Source organism: Symphalangus syndactylus, chromosome 20 (assembly GCF_028878055.3).
Source record: "Symphalangus syndactylus isolate Jambi chromosome 20, NHGRI_mSymSyn1-v2.1_pri, whole genome shotgun sequence".
In the NCBI taxonomy this organism is placed as follows: domain Eukaryota; kingdom Metazoa; phylum Chordata; class Mammalia; order Primates; family Hylobatidae; genus Symphalangus; species Symphalangus syndactylus.
The window spans coordinates 45776817-45799099 of NC_072442.2; the positions used below are offsets into that span (position 1 = coordinate 45776817).

General features: G+C 46.7%; 2 protein-coding genes across 3 annotated transcripts in view; one reads left to right on the top strand and one right to left on the bottom strand.

Annotated features, from left to right (window-relative positions):
• Nucleotides 1-3769, bottom strand: part of DCAKD (dephospho-CoA kinase domain containing) — a 38385-nt gene extending 34616 nt beyond the window's left edge. The window contains exon 1 of one of the 2 annotated variants that reach the window (XM_063629236.1): nucleotides 3732-3769. The gene's annotated coding sequence lies outside the window, so the exon portion shown is untranslated. The other variant, XM_055257753.2, reaches the window with a different exon arrangement.
• A 179-nt stretch (nucleotides 3770-3948) lies between these two features.
• The window catches only part of NMT1 (N-myristoyltransferase 1), a 45240-nt gene continuing 26905 nt past the window's right edge, over nucleotides 3949-22283 (top strand). The window contains exon 1 of the mRNA XM_055257712.2: nucleotides 3949-4116. Coding sequence (XP_055113687.1) covers nucleotides 3986-4116 — 131 coding nt within the window. The 5' untranslated portion in view covers nucleotides 3949-3985. The remainder of the gene's footprint in view (nucleotides 4117-22283) is intronic.

A 22283-nucleotide genomic window follows, 5' to 3' on the forward strand; every position in this document is an offset into this window, starting at 1 on the left:
CCACCGTGCCTGGCCTTTTTTCCTTTTTTTGAGACTGAGCCTCGCTCTGTCGCCTAGGCTGGAGTGCGGTGGCACGATCTCCGCTCACTGCAAGCTCTGCCTCCCTGGTTTACACCATTCTCCTGCCGCAGCCTCCCAAGTAGCTGGGACTACAGGCGCCCGCCACAATGCCTGGCTAATTTTTTGCATTTTTAGTAGAGACAGGGTTTCACTGTGTTAGCTAGGATGGTCTCGATCTCCTGACCTCATGATCTGCCTGCCTCGGCCTCCCAAAGTGCTGGGATTACAGGCATGAGCCACCGCGCCTGGCCTTTTTTTCCTTTTTATATAGAGACGGGGCCTTGCCATGTTGTCCAGGCTGGAGTGCAGTGGCATGATCCTGGGTTCCAGCGATCCTCCCACCTCAGCCTCCCAAGTAGCTAGGACCACAGGTGCGTGCCACAATGCCACGCTAATTTTTGTATTTTTGTTTTTTTAGAGACAGGGTCTCTCTCTGTCGCCCAGGCAGGTCTCATACTCCTGGGCTCAAGTGATCCACCCATCTCAGCCTCCCCAAGTGTTGGGATTACAGGCATGAGCCACCTCACCCAGCTATATTTCTGCATAACTCCATAAGGCAGAACCAGGCCAGCTTTTCACAAACTAAAATTGTTTCAAAGTGGAAAGCTCTCGGCCGGGCGCAGTGGCTCATGTCTGTAATCCTAGCACTTTGGGAGGCCAAGGCAGGCGGATTGCCTGAGCTCAGGAGTTGGAGACCAGCCTGGCCAACATGGTGAAGCCCCATCTCTACTATAAGTACAAAAATTAGCCAGGCATGGGGGTGCGCACCTGTAGTCCCAGCTACCGGGGAGGCTGAGGTGGGAGGATTGCTTGAATCCAGAAGGCAGAGGTTGCAGCGAGCCGAGATTGCACCACTGCACTCCAGCGTGGGTGACAGAGCGAGACTCAGTCTCAAAAATAATAATAATAAATAAAAATAACATACACAATACCTTTTTATCTTTTATTATTGTAATCTCAAAGTGCTGGGATTACAGGCATGAGCCACCACGCCCAGGCTACTTTTTATTTTTTTGAGACAGAGTCCCGCTTTGTCAACCAGGCTAGAGTGCAGTGGCAGAATCTTGGCTTACTGCAACCTCTGCCTCCCAGGTTCAAAAGATTCTCGCGTCTCAGCCTCCCAAGTAGCTGGGATTACAGGCGCCCACCACTAAGCCCAGCTAATTTTTTTGTATTTTCAGTAGAGACGGGGTTTTGCCACGTTGGCCAGGTTGGTCTCGAACTCCTGACCTCAGGTGATCCACCCACCTCGGCCTCCCAAAGTGCTGGGATTACTGGCGTGAGCCCTGGCACCTGGCCTGGCTTTATTATTATTATTCTTATCTCTGACCCCCGCTTCCCTGCAGCTGCAAATAGGGCAATCGCGTTGAACAGCAGTCTTGGACCGCGGAGAGTTGAGTGTGGTGACAGCTCTCAGACTGAGTAGGCATCTTTGACTGCCTTCCAAAGTCAAATATAAATGACTGGGGATTATCTGCTGCTTTGGATCAAAATTACTTATGCTTATGCCATGGATATAAAAACAGAGTTGAGTTGGCTGGGCGCGGTGGCTCATGCCATGGATATAAAAACAGAGTTGAGTTGGCTGGGCGCGGTGGCTCATGCCTGGGTAATCCCAGCACTTTGGGAGGCTGAGGCGGGAGGATCACGAGGTCAGGAGATCGAGACCATCCTGGCTAACATGGTGATACCCCATCTCTACTAAAAATACAAAAAATTAGCCGGGCGAGGTGGCAGGCGCCTGTTGTCCCAGCTACTTGGGAGGCTGAGGTAGGAGAATGGCGTGAACCCGGGAGGCAGAGCTTGCAGTGAGCCGAGATTGCGCCACTGCACTCCAGCCTGGGCGACAGAGCGAGACTCCGCCTCAAAAAAAAAAAAAAAAAGAAACAGAGTTGACTATATTTACTTCTGTGTTTTAATTGTGTTTTCTTTCCCTGAGTCACATGGGAACTGTTTCTTCCCACCCTGCCATTCTTCCCATGTTGAGATCCTTCCCAAAGGCAAAGATCATTTCCCTTTTTGGCCATGGAGTGCTCTGATGGTAAGAATTAGTCCTCTCATCACCCACCACACTCAACCCGAATAGGAAATTTCCACAAATAGGAACCATGTCTTTGGGCACTCAGGTGAGATTACTCAATCACAAGAGTGAGACTCAGGGACTGAAACATTCGATCAAGGTTAAAAACAGATTAAAATGTGGCAGTTACCTTTTTTCCCCTGACATAGAATACACACATAGAGTCACAGTTACCTTTTAGTAACTGATTTCCTTGAGTGAACAGTGTATCAGAAAATGGGACTTCTATGGTGGCAAAGAATTCTGAGGGCCTAGGGGCACACAGATCCAGATTTGTATACCGAGTTGCCACTTAACTAGCTATGTGACTGCAATTTACCAACCTCTCAGGGCCACATTTTTTCATCTGTCAAAAAGGTCAATATGGCCGGGTACGGTGGCTCACACCTCTAATCCCAGCACTTTGGGAGGCCGAAGTAGGCAGATCACGAGGTGTGGAGTTTGAGACCAGCCTGACCAACATGGTGAAACCCCATCTCTACTAAAAATACAAAAATTAGCCAGGTGTGGTGGCATGCGCCTTTAATCCCAGCTACCCAGGAGGCTGAGGCAAGAGAATCACTTGAACCTGGGAGGCGGAGGTTGCAGTGAGCCGAGACTGCACCACTGCACTCCAGCCTGGGCGTCAGAGCGAGACTCCGTCTCAAAACAAAACAAAACAAAAAGATGAATAATAATAATAGGACCTATAATGTAGACTTGTATTGTAGACTTGTTGAGAGGATTAAATGAGATAATGTACGAAAGGCCTTACTACAGAGTCTGGCACTTATTAAAGAGTCGATGTGGGCTGGGTGCCGTGGCTCACGTCTGTAATCCCAGCACTTTGCAGGGTTGGGGTAGGAAGATCCCTAGAGGCCAGGAGTTCGAGACCAGCCTGGGCAACAAGGCGAGACCCTCGTCTCTACAAAAAATATAAAAATTAGCCAGGTGTGATGGCTCACGTCTGTAGCCCTAGGTACTTGGGAGGCTGAGGTGGGAGGATAGCTTGATTGCAGTGAGCCGTGATCTTGAGCCATTGCGCTCCAGCCTGGGCGACAGAGGGCGGCCGTATTTAAAAAAAAAAAAAAGAGTCGTTGTGGAAGATTCTTGTGGGGAATTAAAGGGACCATGTGTGCGCGAAAGAGCTTGGCGAAGATCAGCACCTGGAGGCCAAGATAAGGCGGCGAGCCCTGCCTCCCTAGCAGTGTGGTCTCCTGGCTTAGGGTCAGCGCTTCGCACAAAAAAATCCACTGCCTCTCATGAGACCTTGAACTGCCAATGACCGCGCGTTGCCCAGACTCCCGAGTGAGGAAGGCGGCCAGGAATCAACTCGGCTTCTTGCAGAAAAGCCCACTCCAAGAAGGCCGGGGGCATTCCGGCTCCACGCTGGTCGCACCCGCGGGCCTCAGGCCCTTTCACTTACCCGGGAAAGGTAACGGTCCTTAACGGCAGCCAATAACGGCTCCCAGCGACCCAGGCACTGGCAAGGGCAGGCTGAAATCAAACCTTGGATTTGGAACCTCCACGCCTGAAACCCTAAACCAGCATCGAACTACAACTCCCAGCATGCCAGGCGGCCGCCCGGTTCCCAAGGGTCGGTCCCACCAACCTTGCACCCCTTCTTTCCTCAAAGCGTGGCCGAATGCCTAGGCTTCCGGGTATTAGTGGCCCCGCCCCTTAATCCGACTGGAGCCGTCCTCGTGATTCCTGGGTATTGTAGTCAGTTTCCTGGGAAAGAGTCGCTCCTAGTGGCAGCTCCCTTCGCCAGAAAAACTACAAAACCCAGAATGCAGCGCAAATTCCCCTTGTCCAATAGGAACCCCCCATGTAGCGGGGCGCGGAGCCCTGCTCTCGCAACTCAAGATGGCGGACGAGAGTGAGACAGCAGTGAAGCCGCCGGCACCTCCGCTGCCGCAGATGATGGAAGGGAACGGGAACGGCCATGAGCACTGCAGCGATTGCGAGAATGAGGAGGACAACAGCTACAACCGGGGGTAACGAAATCCTCGGAGTCCAATTCCTGTCCAGCCTCCCACAACCTGGGTCTCTGGGGTGCGGGGAAGTCACCGGGAGCTTAGTCTAGCCCCACCCTCATGTTCTTATTGGCTAAGTCACTAGGCTCCTGCCTGGCGATTGGTTACTGCCTTTGTCATTTACCAAGGGTGGGTGCTCTGGATATTAAGGGCCGGAGACGTGCAGTACTTTTATTATATAAAAGTTCTATGCAATGTTCCACTCGTGTGCTTCAGGCCATTCCTGGGAAAAGAGCATGTTGGACGATGGTTTTCGATGGTACAACACAGGACAGTCTAGTAACAGTACAGTTCAAAGGGAACGTTACTTATAGACGTGTTGTTTGAACAACGTGACTAGCAATAAACGAATAATAAAACATTTCGCAGCAGTTCACCCTCAGTGAGGAAACTCATCAGACTATACAAACTGTATATATAATTATATTGTAAAATATCACTGCCAGAGAATCCCAAAATATAAACTCACCTTATAAACCTATGTAATTAACGATATGGTAATGCTTTGATTTACATAGTTTCCATTGCTTCAAATAATCCATAAGTATCCTGAACAATATATTAATATAATTAAGTCTTCGAACATCTTTGCCTCGTTACCTTTGCAGAGCAGCCCCAGGCTTCAAGAAATGAGCGATGTTGTTTCTTGGAGAGTATTTGGAATCCTCGGGCTCCATACTGCCTATCCTGTACTTTAGGGTCTTGCCATTAGTTACTATTTGTTCCTAGGGATGAAGAAACGCACCAGGCATTTGAATGTTGAATTCTTTTTCCAAATTAGTTTTTACTTCTGTAAGCCACAGCTTATTCATCTTTCTTCACATGGTTGGTGCCTGGCACTGGCACTCACGCTGTCTCTCCCCATCTTCCTGTCTATATTTGTAGATATATTTTTAAACTGAAAGTCGTGAGAGATTTTTGGGTGTATAACTTGCTGAGTCTGAGGTAGTCTGATTTTCATAGCCAGCTTGTTATTCGCAGTATTGGTGGTAGTCCAGATATAAAGGTATAAAGACCAAAGGTTGCATAGAAGAGATGGTCCCACAAGATTATAGTACATATTTTTATTGTATCCTTTCTATGTTTAGGTATGCTTAGATACACAAATACTTACCATTGTGTTATAGTTGCCTGCAGTACTCAGTAACATGCAGTAGCCTATTGCTCCTAGGCTACAAACCTGTATAGCATGTTACTGTAATGTACACCATATAGCCTAGGCATTTAGTAGGCTATACCATCTAGGTTTGTGTAAGTACACCCTGTGATGTCTGCAAGACAAAAATCAGCTAACCATGCATTTCCCAGCACATACCCCTGACGTTCAGTGAAGCATGACTGTATTTAAGTGGTTTATAATCTGCTTGTGGTAAATCTCAGGTTAAAAGATCTAGCTTTTATGTTCTTCAGCCAGCATTAAAAATCACAGGAAGGGCCGGGCACGGTGGCTCACGCCTGTAAACCCAGTACTTTGGGAGGCAGATCACGAGGTCAGGAGATCGAGACCATCCTGGCTAACACTGTGAAATCCCGTCTCTACTAAAAATACAAAAAATTTAGCCAGGCGTGGTGGCGGGCGCCTGTAGTCCCAGCTACTCCGGAGGCTGAGGCAGGAGAATGGCATGAACCCAGGAGGCAGAGCTTGCAGTAAGCTGAGATCACGCCACTGCACTCCAGCCTGGGCAACAGAGCGAGACTCCTTCTCAAAAAAAAAAAAAAAAAGAAAGAAAATCACAGGAAGAATGTAGAGGAATAGGAAGCTTGCCAAATTTAGTTTTTATGACTGTTCTGTTGCTATAACTCACAACAGATCTAATGTAATAAAAGTCTTGTTTTGAAGTTTGATATTCCTAAAAATGGAAGAGCTGAGAAAGAGGAAGTAGGAACCGGAAGAAGGGAAAGTGAAGCTCTCCTGAGTAGAGATCTGAATCACAGATGAGAGTTGGTGAATGTGAAAGTCATTCCAGAAGTGAAAGTGTGGCATTTTCTTTGCTCTTTTTGTAGTTGCTTTTATTTTTGTCTTAACTGTTGTCCTGACCAGTGTCCTTAGGTTTGTGCCCTATAATCTGTGAATCACTTTTCAAAACTGTGTGCCAGAAAGTTATTTTATTGGCCTGGTGTGGTAGCTCACACCTGTAATCCGAGCACTTTGGGAGGCCGAGGCAGGCGGATCACTTGAGGTCAGGAGTTTGAGAACAGCCTGACCAACATGGTGAAACCCCGTCTCCACTAAAAATACAAAATTTAGCTGGGCATGGTGGCGTACGCCTATAGTCCCAGCTACTCCGGAGACTGAGGCAGGAGAATCTCTTGAACCTGGGAGGTGGAGGCTGCAGTGAGTTGAGATTGCGCCACTGCACTCCAACCTGGGCAACAGAGCAAAACCCTGTCTCAAAAAAAAAAAAAAAAAGTGGGCCGGGCGCGGTGGCTCATGCCTGTAATCCCAGCACTTTGGGAGGCCAAGGCGGGCAGATCACGAGGTCAGGAGATCGAGACCATCCTGGCTAACACAGTGAAACCTCATCTCTACTAAAAATACAAAAAATTAGCTGGGTGAGGTGGCGGGCGCCTGTAGTCCCAGCTACTCGGGAGGCTGAGGCAGGAGAATGGCGTGAACCCCGGGGGGCAGAGCCTGCAGTGAGCCAAGATCACACCGCTGCACTCCAGCCTGGGCGACAGCGAGACTCTGTCTCAAAAAAAAAAAAAAAAAAAAAAAAAAGCACACAATGGCTCATGCCTGTAATCCCATCACTTTGGGAGGCCGAGTCAGGTGGATCACGAGGTCAAGAGATTGAGACCATCCTGGCCAACATGGTGAAACCCTGTCTCTATTAAAAATAGAAAAATTGGCCGGGCGCGGTGGCTCAAGCCTGTAATCCCAGCACTTTGGGAGGCCGAGGCGGGCGGATCACGAGGTCAGGAGATCGAGACCATCCTGGCTAACACGGTGAAACCCCGTCTCTACTAAAAATACAAAAAATTAGCTGGGCGTGGTGGCGGGCGCCTGTAATCCCAGCTACTCAGGAGGCTGAGGCAGGAGAATGGCGTGAACCCGAGAGGTGGAGCTTGCAGTGAGCCGAGATCGTGCCAGTGCACTCCAGCCTGGGGGACACAGAAAGACTCTGTCTCAAAAAAAAAAAAAAAAAAAAAAAAAAAAAAAATAGAAAAATTAGCTGGGCGTGGTGGCGCATACCTGTAGTCCCAGCTACTCGGGAGGCTGAGGCAGGAGAATCACTCGAACCCGGGAGGTGGAGGTTGCAGTGAGCTGAGATCGCGCCACTGCACACCAGCTTGGCAACAGAGCGAGACTCCATCTCAAAAAAAAAAAATAAATAAAATTATTTTATTTGTAGTAGAAGTAAGTAATAACTGGCCAGGCGTGGTGGCTCACGCTTGTAATCCCAGCACTCTGGGAGGCCGAGACGGGCGGATCACGAGGTCAGGAGATCGAGACCACGGTGAAACCCCGTCTCTACTAAAAATACAAAAAATTAGCCGGGCATGGTGGCGGGTGCCTGTAGTCCCAGCTACTCGGAGAGGCTGAGGCAGGAGAATGGCGTGAACCTGGGAGGCGGAGCTTGCAGTGAGCCGAGATTGCGCCACTGCACTCCAGCCTAGGCGACAGAGCGAGACTCCGTCTCAAAAAAAAAAAAAAAAGAAGTAAGTAATAACCTTAAAAACTTTGACAGTTTGCGGTGGTGTTTCTGTGCATGGTTACGGTCTGGGTGAAAAAATTATGTTTATTAGCATCCCAAATCTAAAGATCTGTGAAAATGAGTTTGGAGGTAGCAGGTGAAAAACCAAGGGCCTAGTCTGGAGGAGAGAGTCTAATTCTGGCACTAAGAATCTGGGGTAGAGTCAACATTTTTCCATGAATTTTAAGAGGAAATGGTTTTGGAGAGAAGCAGCAATGTGGGAAAATGCAGCACGGCATAGTGGAAAAGCATGGACTTTGGAATCATTTAAATCTGGTCTCAGGCCAGGCGCAGTGGCTCACGCCTGTAATCCCACCACTTTGGGAGGCTGAGGTGGGCGGATCGCTTGTGGTCAGGAGTTTGAGACCAGCCTGGCCAGCATAGCAAAACCTCATCTCTACTAAAAATACAAAAATTAGCTGGGTGTGGTGGCAGGCGCCTGTAATCTCAGCTACTCGGGAGGCTGAGGGCAGGAGAATCACTTGAAAACAGGAGGCAGAGGTTGCAGTGAGCTGAGATCTCTCCACTGCACTCCAGCCTGGGCAACAGAGCAAGCCTCTGATCTCAAAATCTCATCTCAAAGCTTGGCTCTGACACTTAACAGTCCTGTGACCTTGGGAAAGGTACTTAACTCAGAGTTGTAGGGATTAATGAGATAACATCTGGAATGCACTCCTCTTCCTCCCTCCTCCTTTTTCTTCAGATTGTCCCTAACCTCCCAGATTGCCCCTCTGCTCTTGTCACATACTGTATTGTAGCTTTTATTGTAACAATAGTTATAATAACAATAAATATAACTACATGTTTAGTAATTTTTCTTAATGTGTCAGGTACCTGTCTCATCTGACAGTAAGGTGCATGTAAACAGGATTGTGTCTTCGAAATGCCTAGCACTTAGTGGGCATTAATGAGTATTTGCTGTATGAATGAATGGCAGATATTAAAGTGCCTAGCCCAATATTAGTGGAGTTTCATCTCCCCTCACCAAGTGAGAGGATGTCAGATTTTTCTTACATACACATTTTCTCTCCCCAAATAATTCTCATTGTAAGCCTTACTACAATTTTTATGAAATACCTACAGAGGCCGGGCGCAGTGGCTCACGCCTGTAATCCCAGCACTTTGGGAGGCCAAGGCGGGCAGGATCACGAGGTCAGGAGATCGAGACCATCCTGGCTAACACAGTGAAACCCCATGTCTAATAAAAATACAAAAAATTAGCCAGGCGTGGTGGCATGTGTCTGTAGTCCCAGCTACTCGGGAGGCTGAGGCAGGAGAATGGTGTGACCCTGTGAGGCAGAGCTTGCAGTGAGCTGAGATCGCACTACTGGGCACTCCAGCCTGGGCGACAGAGCCAGACTCCGTCTCAAAAAAAAAAAAAAAAAAAAGAAATACCTACAGAAACCAGGAAGCTCCAATTTGCTGTGGAGCTTTCCACTGTTGTGTGCTTTCCACTGTGTTTTGCTTCTTGAAATGTTTTTTGTCTTTACTTAGTATTATTTAAAATGTTCTCAAAAATCATGTAAAAATTGACAGAAGTTTTCCTTTCAATGCTAGAGAGTCTAAAATGTGTAATATATAATAAAGGTTAATGTTAGTTCAAGTTAACCCTTATTCTCTTAGGCCTTTTTTTTTTTTTTTTTTTTTTTTTTTAAAGAGACTGTGTCTCGCTGTGTTGCCCAGGCTAGTCTCAAACTCCTGGGTTCAAGTGATCCTCCTACCTTAGCCTCCCAAAGTGCTGGGATTGTAAGCATGAGCCACCACACCCAGCCTCCTGGCCGTTTTTTTCAGGAACTAAAGTCAGTGCTCTGTGCTAATAAAATGAGCTAAATTCATGTACTGGATTCTGTTGCCCAGGCTGGAGTGCTGTGGCACGATCTTGGCTCACTGCAGCCTCTGCCTCCCAGGTTCAAGAATTCTCCTGCCTCAGCCTCCTAAGTAGCTGGGACTACAGGAGCACACCGCCACGCCCAGCTAATTTTTCATATTTTAATAGAGACGGGGTTTCACCACGTTGCCCAGGCTGGTCTCGAACTCCTGAGCTCAGGCAATCTGCCTGCCTTGGCCTCCGAAAGTGCTAGGATTACAGGCATGAGCCACCATGCCCGGCCAGTTGTATTAGTTTCTTATGTCTCTTTGTATATGAGTTTAGTTCTTGACTTTTCTAGTCTTCTGTTTCCTCCATAATTAAATCAGCATAAATATTTGGTGAATATAAAACTTCATGTGGTTGTGTGTAGTGGCTCATGCCTGTAATCTCAGCACTTTGGGAGGCTGAGGCAGAAAAATCACTTGAGCCCAGGAGTTCGAGACCAGCCTGGGCAACATGGTGAGACCCCATCTCTATAAATACAAAAAACCCCAAACCCTTCATGTATACATATAGGTATACATGCATACATATGCAATGTGTATGGGTGCATCTCTTCAGTTTTTCTATTTTAAAAATGTTTAATTTAATTTTTAAATTATTATTATTACTTTGGAAACAGGGCCTCGCCCTGTCGTCCAGGCTATAGTACAGTGGTGTGATCATGGCTTACTGCAGCCTTTGACCTGGGCTCAAGCGATCCTCCCACCTCAGTCTCCCAAGTAACTAGGACTGTAGACAGGCACCATCATCCCTGGCTAATTTTCTTTTTAAAAAGTTTCTGTAGAGATGGGGATCTCACTATTTAGCCCAGGCTGGTCTCAAACTGCTGGCCTCAAGTGATGCTCCCACCTTGGCCTCCCAAACTGCTGGGATTGTGGGCATAAGCTCCTGCCTCCAGCCAGTTTTGTTTGTTTTTTTACTGCACTGAATTTCCCCCAGTTACGTGCCTAGCATAATTATCCTAAATAATTGAGAGGAGAGTCAGACTAAGATAATCTTTATGCAGCATCCACCTGTAGTTCATGATTCATCTACATGGTTTAATTTGATTTTTTTTTTTTTTAATGAGAGTCTTTCCAAGAAGTATTGTCAAAGAATAAATCTCATCAGTTGGCAGATTTTAATTTGGGGGTAATAAGTGAAGTTTGTCTGAGTGTTTTGGAACAAAAAAGAACTTTTAGACTATTGTGTTCTAGGAGTCTCGGAATTTATTTTGCAGTGTCTTCAGTATCATTGAGATCCTGGTACGCATGGGTCAAGAGCCCTCTGACAAGAGGTGTCTCATCTCCATCCTGCTTTCTTACTCCTTGGGACAGGTTAACATGGATTCTTTATAAGTTCTCCTCATTTCCTGGTTGTGAGATATTATCCCTTATGAAAACTTAGGAGGAAAGAACAGTCTTTCTGAAAATAAATTCCATAAAGCTAGCCTTACTTGTTTTTGTTTTTCTCTTCAGCTTCTCCAAGAGTCGTTCTTTCCCTGTTTATTTGTTGGCTTATAGCTGCAGCTAGCTCTTGGAAATAAGAAATCTTTTTAGTTCCTTTTTAATTTCTCCCTTCAACTTTTGGTTTTTCAAAACTAGATCAAAGCAGAATGGAAAGAGAAACCTCATCACTGATATCAAATAAGTGTTCTAATTTTATTTCCCAATTAAGTGGCAATTAAAAAGAAACTAATCAAGAGCTGCTTCAAAGAGAAGAGACTGGAAAGCAGAAGAAATGGAAAGTAAATGAGAGCCTATTTCAGGGACTCGCTTCTCATGGCAAAGCAGTTTTGCTGATTTTTCACATTGTTCAACTAATATGCTCACGCTAAAATTCCCCAGCTTTACTAAGTTGGCAGTTAACCCTTTCCCTATAGAGCCCATAGATTTATGAGCCATACATTGAGTAACTTCAGGAGGATGCTTCTTTAACTCTTTCTCTTTAGCTTTTTATCTGAAATCTCCACCCTTCAGGCCTCTCTTCCAGTTCCTCAAAGAAGATGTCCTTGTGATTTTTACATTTAAGGGACAAAAATATGGTGTTCTCTATTGAGAGCGCCAAAAATACTAAACTGGAATTCCTCCATAGGCTCAGTATTTGCCTCAAAAATGTCCCAGCACTTTGAGAGGCTGAGGTGGGCAGATCACTTGAGGTTAGGAGTTCAAGACCAGCCAGGCCAACATGGCAAAACCCCATCTCTACTAAAAACACAAAAATTAGCTGGGCGTGCTGGCATGCACCTGTAGTCCTAGCTATATGGGAAGCTGAGACAGGAGAATCACTTGAACCTGGGAGGCAGAGGTTGCAGTGAGCCCAGATGGCGCTGCTGCACTTCAGTCTGGGCGACGGAGAGAGCCTCCATCTCAAAAAAATAAACAAAAAAAACAACAACTTTCTAGAGCTGCTCTCTGAGAGACAACTGAGGAGTCACTATGGTTAAGTGTTTAGTAAATGTTACTATTATTACTACGTAGTGGGCATTGTGCTAAGCCCTTTACGTGGATTATATCCTCCATGATTTCACTTACGAAGACTTTAGGGATTTTTTGTTTGTTTCTTTCTTTTTTTGAGACAGAATCTCACTCTGTCGCCCAGGCTAGAGTACAGTGGCACGATCTTAGCTCACTGCAACCTCTGCCTTCCACGTTCAAGCAATTCTTGTGTCTTAACCTCCCAAGTAGCTGGGATCACAGGTGTACACCACCATACCTGGCTAATTTTTGTATTTTTAATAGAGACATGGTTTTGCCATGTTGGTCAGGCTGGTCTCGAACTCCTGGCCTCAAGCAATCCACCTGCCTTGGCCTCCCAAAGTGCTGGGATTATTACAGGCGTGAGCCACCATGCCTGGACTTTAGTTTCTTGTTTTTTGGGGTTTTTTTGAGACAGTCTCACTCTGTCGCCCGGGCTGGAGTGCAGTGGCGTGATCTCAGCTCACTGCAACCTCTGCCACCCGGATTCAAGCGACTCTCCTGCATCAGCCTCCTAAGTAGCTGGGATTATAGGTACCTGCCACCGTGCCTAGCTAACGTTTGTAGTTTTAGTAGAGACGGGGTTTCACCCTCTTGGCCAGGCTGGTCTTGAACTCCTGACCTCGTGATCCATCTGTCTTGTCCTCCCAAAGTGCTGGGATTACAGGCGTGAGCCACCATGCCTGGCCAGACTTTATTTTTTATTTTTTATCATTTATCTATTTATTTATTTTTGAGACAGAGTCTTGCTCTGTTCCCCAGGCTGGAGTGCAGTGGCGTGATCTCGGCTCACCACAACCTCCACCTCCTAGGTTCCAGTGATTCTCCTGCCTCAGCCTCCTGGATAGCTGGGACTATAGGCGCATGTCACCACGCCCAGCTAATTTTTGTATTTTTAGTAGAGACGGGGTTTCACCATCTTGGCCAGGCTGGTCTTGGAACTCCTAATCTCGTGATCCGCCCACCTCAGCCTCCCAAAGTGCTGGGATTACAGGTGTGAGCCACCACCGCGCCCAGCCAGACTTTAGTTTTTATAGTGAGGCTTAAGATTTGCATCTCCACTGGTCTCTTTGACATCTCAGAGGATCCATTCTGAACTTGCTGGATTTCTTTCCCCTGCTGAATTGACTTCTGCATCTTGAATCTGCAGCAGTGTGAATCCTATCTTTGGATCCACTTGACAGCCTATGGACGTTCCCAAACTTGGGAGCCAGTTTGTCTCTCCATGATAGACAAGTATTTTTTTCAGAAGTCATTCTAATCACACCACTGCACTCCAGCCTGGGCAACAGTGAGACTCCATCTCAAAAAAAAAAAAAAGAAGTCATTCTAGTGGGTGAGATTTCTGCCAGCATTGAGCCACTGCTCAACATATTCTTGATAATGGTCTCTGAACAGCATTTGATTTTACCTTGGAGTTGCAAAGTCAAAGTCTAACTCGCCAAAAAAACTCAATGTGGAATTTACACGTTTGTCTCATTCCAGTTTTAAGGAGTTTAGTATACCAGAGCTTTTGTGACCTCTAAAAAGCAGTTATCGTCCATGACAAGAATTGGCTTGTTCACCCTCAGTACTCTGGCTTATTATCCCAGGGAGGGCCGAGGGTGGCAGCAAAAGTGGTCTTTTGTAATCCCTTCTTATAACCTGCTGTTCTCTTCACAGACCTCCCAGGGTACCTTGGTTTTTTTTTTTTTTTTTTTTTGTGAGCTGGAGTCTCACTCTGTCACCCAGGCTGGAGTGCAATGGCGTAATCTCGGCTCACTGCAACCTCTGCCTCCTGGGTTCAAACGATTCTCCTGCCTCAGCCTCTCGAGTAGCTGGGATTACAGACACCCGCCACCATGCCCAGCTAATTTTTTTTTTTTTTTTTTGAGACGCAGTCTCGCTCTGTCGCCCAGGCTGGAGTGCAGTGGCACGATCTTGGCTCACTGCAAGCTCCGTCTCCCGGGTTCACGCCATTCTCCTGCCTCAGCCTCCTGAGGCCCACCACCTCATCTGGCTAATTTTTTATATTTTTAGTAGAGACAGGGTTTCACTGTATTAGCCAGGATGGTCTCGATCTCCTGACCTCGTGATCCGACCGCCTTGGCCTCCCTAAGAGCTGGGATTACAGGCGTGAGCCACCGCACCCGGCCAATTTTTGTATTTTTTAGTAAAGAAGGGTTTCGCTATGTTGGTCAGGCTTGTCTCGAGCTCCAGACCTTAGGTGATCTGCCCGCCTTAGCCTCCCAAAGTGCTAGGATTACAGGCATGAGCCACTGTGCCCAGCCCCAGAGTACTTTGATGGCAGTACTAAAGTGTTTTTATTTTTCCCATCATTTGGGATTCACAAGCAGTTTTTGATATAACTAATTGGTGGGAATGTGCAGAGTTGGGGGTATTGCACTGAGTGATCCTTAGCCGCAGAAGTACAGAGACTAGACAGCTGATACTGATTCATGCCATGTCGTTTCCTTCTGGGCATCTTTGCCATTTCATTCACCTCTCTTTCGTCTTTCTGAGTGCTAATAGGGTTATTAGTGAACTTACCATACTTCAAGAGTTAATTGATTTGCAAAAGGATTTCCTGATGTCTAAAAGTAGAATCAAAAGGATATTAGAGGTTTGAGTTTAATAAGTTTCTCCGGAAAATTTGATTTTCAACCCAAAAAATTCATTTTTTTTTTTTGAGACAAGGTTTCACTCTGTCACCCAGATCATAGTGCCATGGTGCAGTCCTCCTACTTCAGCCTCCTGAGTGACTGGGACTACAGGCTAATTTTTTTGTCTGTGTATGTAGAGACAAGATCTCACTATGTTGCCCAGGCTGGTCTCTAACTCCTGTCTTTTTTTTTTCAGAGGTAGAAAACAAGTGGCGGCTAGTCCAAGTGCAGTGGTGTTTACGACTAATTTGTCATAACCAGTTATAGATCTCTTTGTTCCATTTCCACTCCCACTGCTTCACTTGACTAGCCTTTAAAAAATAAAAGTAAAAAACAAGTGACCATGAGATCTGAGAGCTACAGTGAAAAAAAAAGTGGCCAAATTTGTGAATTTTATTTCCTGAACTTTTTTTTCTTATGTTGTAAACCTGTGGTCTGTGTTTAAGACATTGAAACCATTAGAAATAGTTACAGTAGAGCTATTTTGTTTGCGTTTTATTTACTTATTAGAGATGGGGTCTCACTTTGTCACCCAGGATGGAGTACAGTGGCTATTCACAAGCGTGGTCGTGGTGCACTACTACATCATCAGACTCCTGGGCTCAAGAGATCCTCCCGCCTCAGCTTCCTGAGTAGCTGGGACTACAAGTTCACACCACCACACCTGGCTGGGCCTGTTTTAATTTTTCAAGGAGTAGGACAGAGCCTAAGGAGAGAGAAGACAATGAATAAGAAAATTAGGGCTGGATGTGGTAGCTCACATCTGTGATCCCAGCATTTTGGGAAGCTGAGGCAGGTGGATAGCTTGAGTCCAGGAATTCAAGACCAGTCTGGGCAACATATAGAAACTCTGTCTCTACAAAACATAAAAATTAGCCAGGTATGGTGGCATACGCCTGTAGTCCCAGCTACTCAGGAGGCTGAGGTGAGATGATCGCTTGAACCTGGGAGGTTGAGGCTGCAGTGAGCCATTATTGTGCCACTGCACTCCAGCCTGGGTAACAGAGTAAGAACCTGTCTTAAAAAAAAAAAAAATTCAGTATTTTTTTATTTGAGATGGAGTCTCAGTCAGGCTGGAGTGCAGTGGCGCAATCTCGGCCCACCGCAACCTCTGCCTCCCAGGTTCAAGCGATTCTCCTGCCTCAGCCTCCCAAGTAGCTGGGATTACAGGCATGTACCACCACCACACCTGGCTAATTTTTCTATTTTTTTAGTAGAGATGGGGTTTCGCCATGTTGGCCAGGCTGATCTCAAACTCCTGACCTCAGGTGATCCACCCACCTTGGCTTCCCAAAGTGCTAGGATTACAGGTGTGAGCCACCGCACCTGGCCTATTTTTTTTTTTTTTTGAGATGGAGTCTTGCTCTGTTGCCCAGGCTGGAGTGCAGTGGCGTGATCTCGGCTAACTGCAAGCTCCGCCTCCCGGGTTCACGCCACTCTCCTGCCTCAGCCTCCCGAGTAGCTGGGACTACAGGCTCCCACCACGACGCCTGGCTAATTTTTTGTATTTTCAGTACAGACGGGGTTTCACTGTGTTAGCCAGGATGGTCTCGATCTCCTGACCTCGTGATCCACCCGCCTCGGCCTCCCAAAGTGCTGGGATTACAGGCGTGAGCCACTGCTCCCGGCCTATTTTTTTAATAAAAAAAAAGAAAGTTGATAATTTCAAATCCCAATCAGTAGCTCAAGAGCACAGCATTTCCATTGCTCTCATAGAATATTAACACAGCTGTCCTGTGCAAACAGTACTGAAGATGTTTTGCTGACCCTCTTTTGGGCTCTAGCTTTTCAAGGTCTTATTTTAGTCTATTATGCCTGTAAAGCATCAGTCAAGCATATAATTGTTGAATGTTAACTGTGTGCTCAGCACAACTAGAGGTGCTGTGAGAAACAGCTGTATAAGATGTAGTCTGGCCGTGCGCGGTGGCTCACGCCCGTAATCCCAGCACTGTAGGAGGCTGAGGCGGATCACTTGAGGCCAGGAGTTCGAGACCAGCCTGGCCAACATGGTGAAACCCTGTCTCTACTAAAAATACAAAAATTAGCCGGGCATGGTGGCACATGCCTGAAATCCCAGCTTCTCAGGAATCTGAGGAAGAGAATCGCTTGAACCCAGGAGGCGGAGGTTGCAGTGAGCCAAGATCACGCCACTGCACTCCAGCCTGGGCAACAGAGCAAGACTCTGTCTCAAAAAAAAAAAAAAAAAAAAGATGTAGTCCCTATTCTTAGGAAATTTTTAATGTCATTGGGAAGCCAAGAAAGCAATATATTATTATATATAAAATGTTTTAGGAGATTATAGTTTTAAAACAGGCAGACATCAGAGAACTAGAATAGTCAGAGCTGACTTTCTGGATAAAACATGACTCACTTTCCTCATTACCTCTAATGCTTGCTCCTCTCAAACACTAAAGCTGTGTTCTATAGCCCAGTGTGAGGAAACAATATTCTCTTGGCTTTGGAGGATTCTCAAATCAATTCTTATAGGGAACCAAGCCATCGCCTTTGGGAGGAAATGGCCCCAAGCCAAGTCTTTAGAGATTGATGGCTCCTCCCTAGATGCTAGTTGGTTGGTTGATAACCAGTTTGCCTCACATCTCTGGGCCTTAGTTTCCTCATCTGTAAACAACAAGTTAAGCCAGATGGTTCTGAGATTCCAGTGTTGGAGGCTCAGCTTCCCCTCCCCTATGATAGAGCTTTTTCTTCCCAGGCATGCAGTTTTGAGCGGATTACATCATCCAGTAAGACTGAGAGGAAGCCCACATATGGACCCTCGCTGCTCCTGTTGTCTAGAAGTTCCTCTTCTCCTGCCGTTCATCTGCCAGCTTGCCCTTACTTCCCACCCGCTCACATACCCAGCACTGCGTTCTATTTCTAGAAATAAGTACTGAAGTTCATTTTCCATCTCCTCCCCAAGGTCTGAATTTATACAAGAGCATCCTTAGGATGTCTTACATCTTTGAACTTGGAACATTTTGGTCTTCGTTAAAAGATGACATTTCTTTTTTTTTTTTTTTTTTTTTGAGACAGAGTCTCGCTCAGTCGCCCAGGCTGGAGTGCAGTGGCTGGATCTCCGCTCACTGTAAGCTCCGCCTCCTGGGTTCATGCCATTCTCCTGCCTCAGCCTCCTGAGTAGCTGGGACTACAGGCGCCCACCACCACGCCCAGCTAATTTTTTTGTATTGCTTTTTGGTAGAGACGGGGTTTCACCGTGTTAGCCAGGATGGACGCGATCTCCTGACCTCGTGATCCACCCACCTCGGCCTCCCAAAGTGCTGGTATTACAGGCGTGAGCCACCGCACCCGGCCAAGATGCCATTTCTTGATTGCTTTCCTGCTCTGTTCCTGGATCTTTTATTCTAATTCACCCTGTATTTGCTAGGTTGGTCATTGATGACTTGAGTTGATCAACTTTAGAATGTAAGTCTCACAATTTTTGTATGAACTGCCATCTCCCTTCTCGGGGAGGAGGCACTTCTGTCGCTGCACCAAGGCAAACTTTACTTAATTCTCTACTTTTTATTTTGGAACCAAGTGAAACAAGTTGGACTTTGGTTTGCTATATTCTAAGATTCTGGTTCTGGCCAATCTCAGTTTGAAATAAGGTGACTGGCAGCTTAGATTTCTGAAAGATTTCTGTTTCAGTGTGCCGAATCGCAGCATGCCCTAGGATTCCCACCCAGTGGGTGTGGACTTCAAATCCCTTTAAAAAGGATGCCAGCCAGGCACGGTGGCTCATTCCCGTAATCCCAGCACTTTGGGAGGCCAAGGCAGGAGGATTGCTTGAGCCCAGGAGTTTGACCCCAGCCTGAAATTCGCCAGGCATGGTGGTGCACACCTGTAGCCCCAATTACTCCGGATGCTGAAGTAGGAGGATTGCTTGAGCCAGGAGTTGGAGGCAGGAGTTGGAGGCTGCAGTGAGCCATGATCGTGCCACTGCACTCCTGCCTGGGTGACAGAGCAGGACCCTGTCTCAAAAATGAACAAACAGCCAGGTGCGGTGGCTCATGCCTGTAATCCTAGCACGTTGGGAGGCTGAGGTGAGTGGATCACTTGAGGTCAGGAGTCCAAGACCAGACTGGCCAACATGGTGAAACCCCGTCTCTACTAAAAATATAAAAATTAGCTGGGCCTGATGGTGGGTGCCTGTAATCCCAGCTACTCAGGAGGCCGAGGTGTGAGAATTTGCTTGAACCTGGGAGGCGGAGGTTACAGTGAGCTGAGATCACACCACTGCACTAGAGCCTGGGCAACAGAGCGAGACTCTGCCTTAAAAAAAAAAAAAAAGTCCGGGCGCAGTGGCTCACGCCTGTAATCCCAGAACTTTGGGAGGCCGAGGAGGGTGGATCACGAGGTCAGGAGATCGAGACCACAGTGAAACCCCGTCTCTACTAAAAATACAAAAAATTAGCCGGGCGCGGTGGCAGGCGCCTGTAGTCCCAGCTACTCCAGAGGCTGAGGCAGAAGAATGGCGTGAACCCGGGAGGCGGAGCTTGCAGTGAGCCAAGATGGCGCCACTGCACTCCAGCCTGGGCGACAGAGCGAGACTCCGTCTCAAAAAAAAAAAAAAATGGCTGGGAACGGTGGCTCACGCCTGTAATCCCAGCATTTTGGGAGGCCGAGGCTGGCAGATCATGAAGTCAGGAGTTCGAGACCAGCCTGGCCAACATGGTGAAACCCCGTCTCTACTAAAAGTACGAAAAATTAGCCGGGCATGGTGGTGCGTGCCTGTAGTCCCAGCTACTCGGGAGGCTGAGGCAGGAGAATCGCTGAACCCAGGAGGCGGAGGTTGCAGTGAGCTGAGAACACGCCACTGCACTCCAGGCTGGCAACAGAGCAAGACTCCATCTCAAAAAAAAAAAAAAAAAAAAAAAAAGAAGCCAGGTGCGGCGGCTCACGCCTGTAATTCTAGCACTTTGGGCGGCCGAGGCAGGCAGATCACCTGAAGTCAGGAGTTCAAGACCAGCCTGACCAACATGGTGAGACCCCCATCTCTACTAAAAATACAAAAATTAGCTGGGCATGGTGGTATCTGCCTGTATTCCCAGCTACCCAGGAGGCTGAGGCAGAAGATCACTGGAACCTGCGATGAGGAGGCTGCAGTGAGCCGAGATTGTGCCATTGCCCTCCAGCCTGGGCAACAGAGCGAGACTCCATCTCAAAAACAAAAACATGAATCAAGAAACAAACAAAAAATGATGCCAGATTCCTGGAGAAGGATTAGCGTGGCTTCTGTGGGGTCCTCTGGTTTTGTTTTCCCTTAGTCCAAATTGAGGCCGTTCTTCTGTGAAGTGGCGTTAGCTTGCTAGGATGCTTTTTGAAGTTCTATTCTCAAGGCCTCTGAGCTTGGTTCCCTATGAATAATTAAAATTATTATAATTACCATGAAAGCTAACTGTAGTGGGCTCCTTGGAAGTCTGGTTTTGCTGAATTGGTTGTCTTCTGTTTGGGGGTGTTGACTGTAAGACTATGTGTACTCATAATGTGTCCTCACGGATGGGGCTCAATACTTGGTAGCTCAGTGAAAATGACTCATTAAAGAAAAAAAAAAAAAAGCAGCCGGGCATGGTGGCTCATGCCTGTAATCCTAGCACTTTGGGAGGCTGAGGCAGGTGAATCACCTGAGGTCAGGAGTTTGAGACCAGACTGACCAACATGGTGAAACCCTGTCTCTACTAAAAATACAAAAATCAGTTGGGCGTGGTGGCACATGCTTGTAATCCCAACTACTTGGGAGGCTGAGGCAGGGGAATCCCTTGAACCTGGGAGGCGGAGGCTGCAGTGAGCTGAGATTGTGCCATTGCATTCCAGCAAAAAAAAGTGCACTCCAGCAAAAAAAGTGCCATTGCACTCCAAAAAAAATAAATAACTTCCCTGTGTTATTCAGCCATGTGCTTGATGTACAAGTTGAAACAGGATTTTTGCTCAGTAACTGGCTGCTTGTACAAATTCAAGCCAATATAAAGAAAATGAAATTTGCTCTCTGATTTTAGTTTCGGTCTTGGAGATTTCTAGACACTTGTATTGGCAATGCATAAAGCAGAACAAGAGTTCAGCCCAAGATCCTTCCACAAAAATTGGGTCCATGAGGTGATAGCTACATGGAAGTATCTCCACTAAATAGCAAGAACAAAGGCAGGAAGGTAGTTTTTGCAGTGATTTTGCATATTTGTAAAGACTTTTAAAGTTGGAAGAAGTAATTATTTTCCCCATGTGAAATTATGTTTAGTAAGTATCCAGTTGGTTAATCTACAGCAGTTCTTCACCTTACCTTTTTGATTCTTTCTTTTGTAGAATTATAAAAAGTTATTCTATAAAAAGTTATTCTTACGGTAATTTATATTCTGGGACCAGATAATTTGTTCCATAAGCTGTTATGAATAAGAACTTATATTATAAATTGTATCCAACAATGAGACACTGCTTTGTCTCCTAATATCAGCCAGGTTTTGTTTGTTTGTTTGTTTTTTGAGATGGAGTTTTACTCTTTTTGCCCATGCTGTAGTACAGTGGTGCAATCTTGGCTCACCACAATCTTCACCTCCCAGGTTCAAGTGATTCTCCTGCCTCAGCCTCCCGAGTAGCTGGGATTACAGGCATGTGCCACCACGCCCGGCTAATTTTGTATTTTTAGTAGAGACAGGGTTTCTCCTTGTTGGTCAGGCTGGTCTCGAACTCCCGACCTGAGGTGATCCGCCTGCCTCAGCCTCCCAAAGTGCTGGGATTACAGGCGTGAGCCACCGCACCCGGCCTATGGGCCAGTTTTTAAATCTTATAATGCTTCACATAATCCTGAGACTGAAGTGAAAATATCTGGAGTAGGAAAACCACAGAGTTGTCCTAGGCTGCAGATGGTCCTGTGTGTAATAACAAAATTGAGTTATTAAGAAGAAGAAGTTATCTTTAGGCCGTAAATGACTTTATGGTTTCTGTTCTTTGCCATGGCCTTGGGGGTTTTGCTGAGCATCTGGTTTTAAGGAAGTTACCTTATTTCCCCTTTGAATGTTCTCAGTCTTCCCTCCATGTTAATGCCTTCTGGGTCTCATTAGTGTCATACCAAGTAGGTGTACTTGCATGTAGACTTCATGACCTTATGCTTGGACTAAAGGAAGTTCCAGACTTAACTGGATCTCTCCCTGTCACAGTCTTTCTGCATCAGGGGCATTGAGAGGCCCGGCCAGATAGAAGCTGTGGGAGGCAAGAGTGGACAGCGTAAGTGGGAACTGAGGGTGATGGGCCTAGGGAAAAATTGGGCTTGATACCTTCCAAGTTAAGAAGCTGCTGTCACTCCAGGATTTCTTTTTTTTTTTTTTTTTTTTTGAGACGGAGTCTTGCTCTGTCGCCCAGGCTGGAGTGCAGTGGCGCAATCTCGGCTCACTGCAAGCTCCGCCTCCCGGGTTCACGCCATTCTCCTGCCTCAGCCTCTCCGAGTAGCTGGGACTACAGGCGCCCGCCACCACGC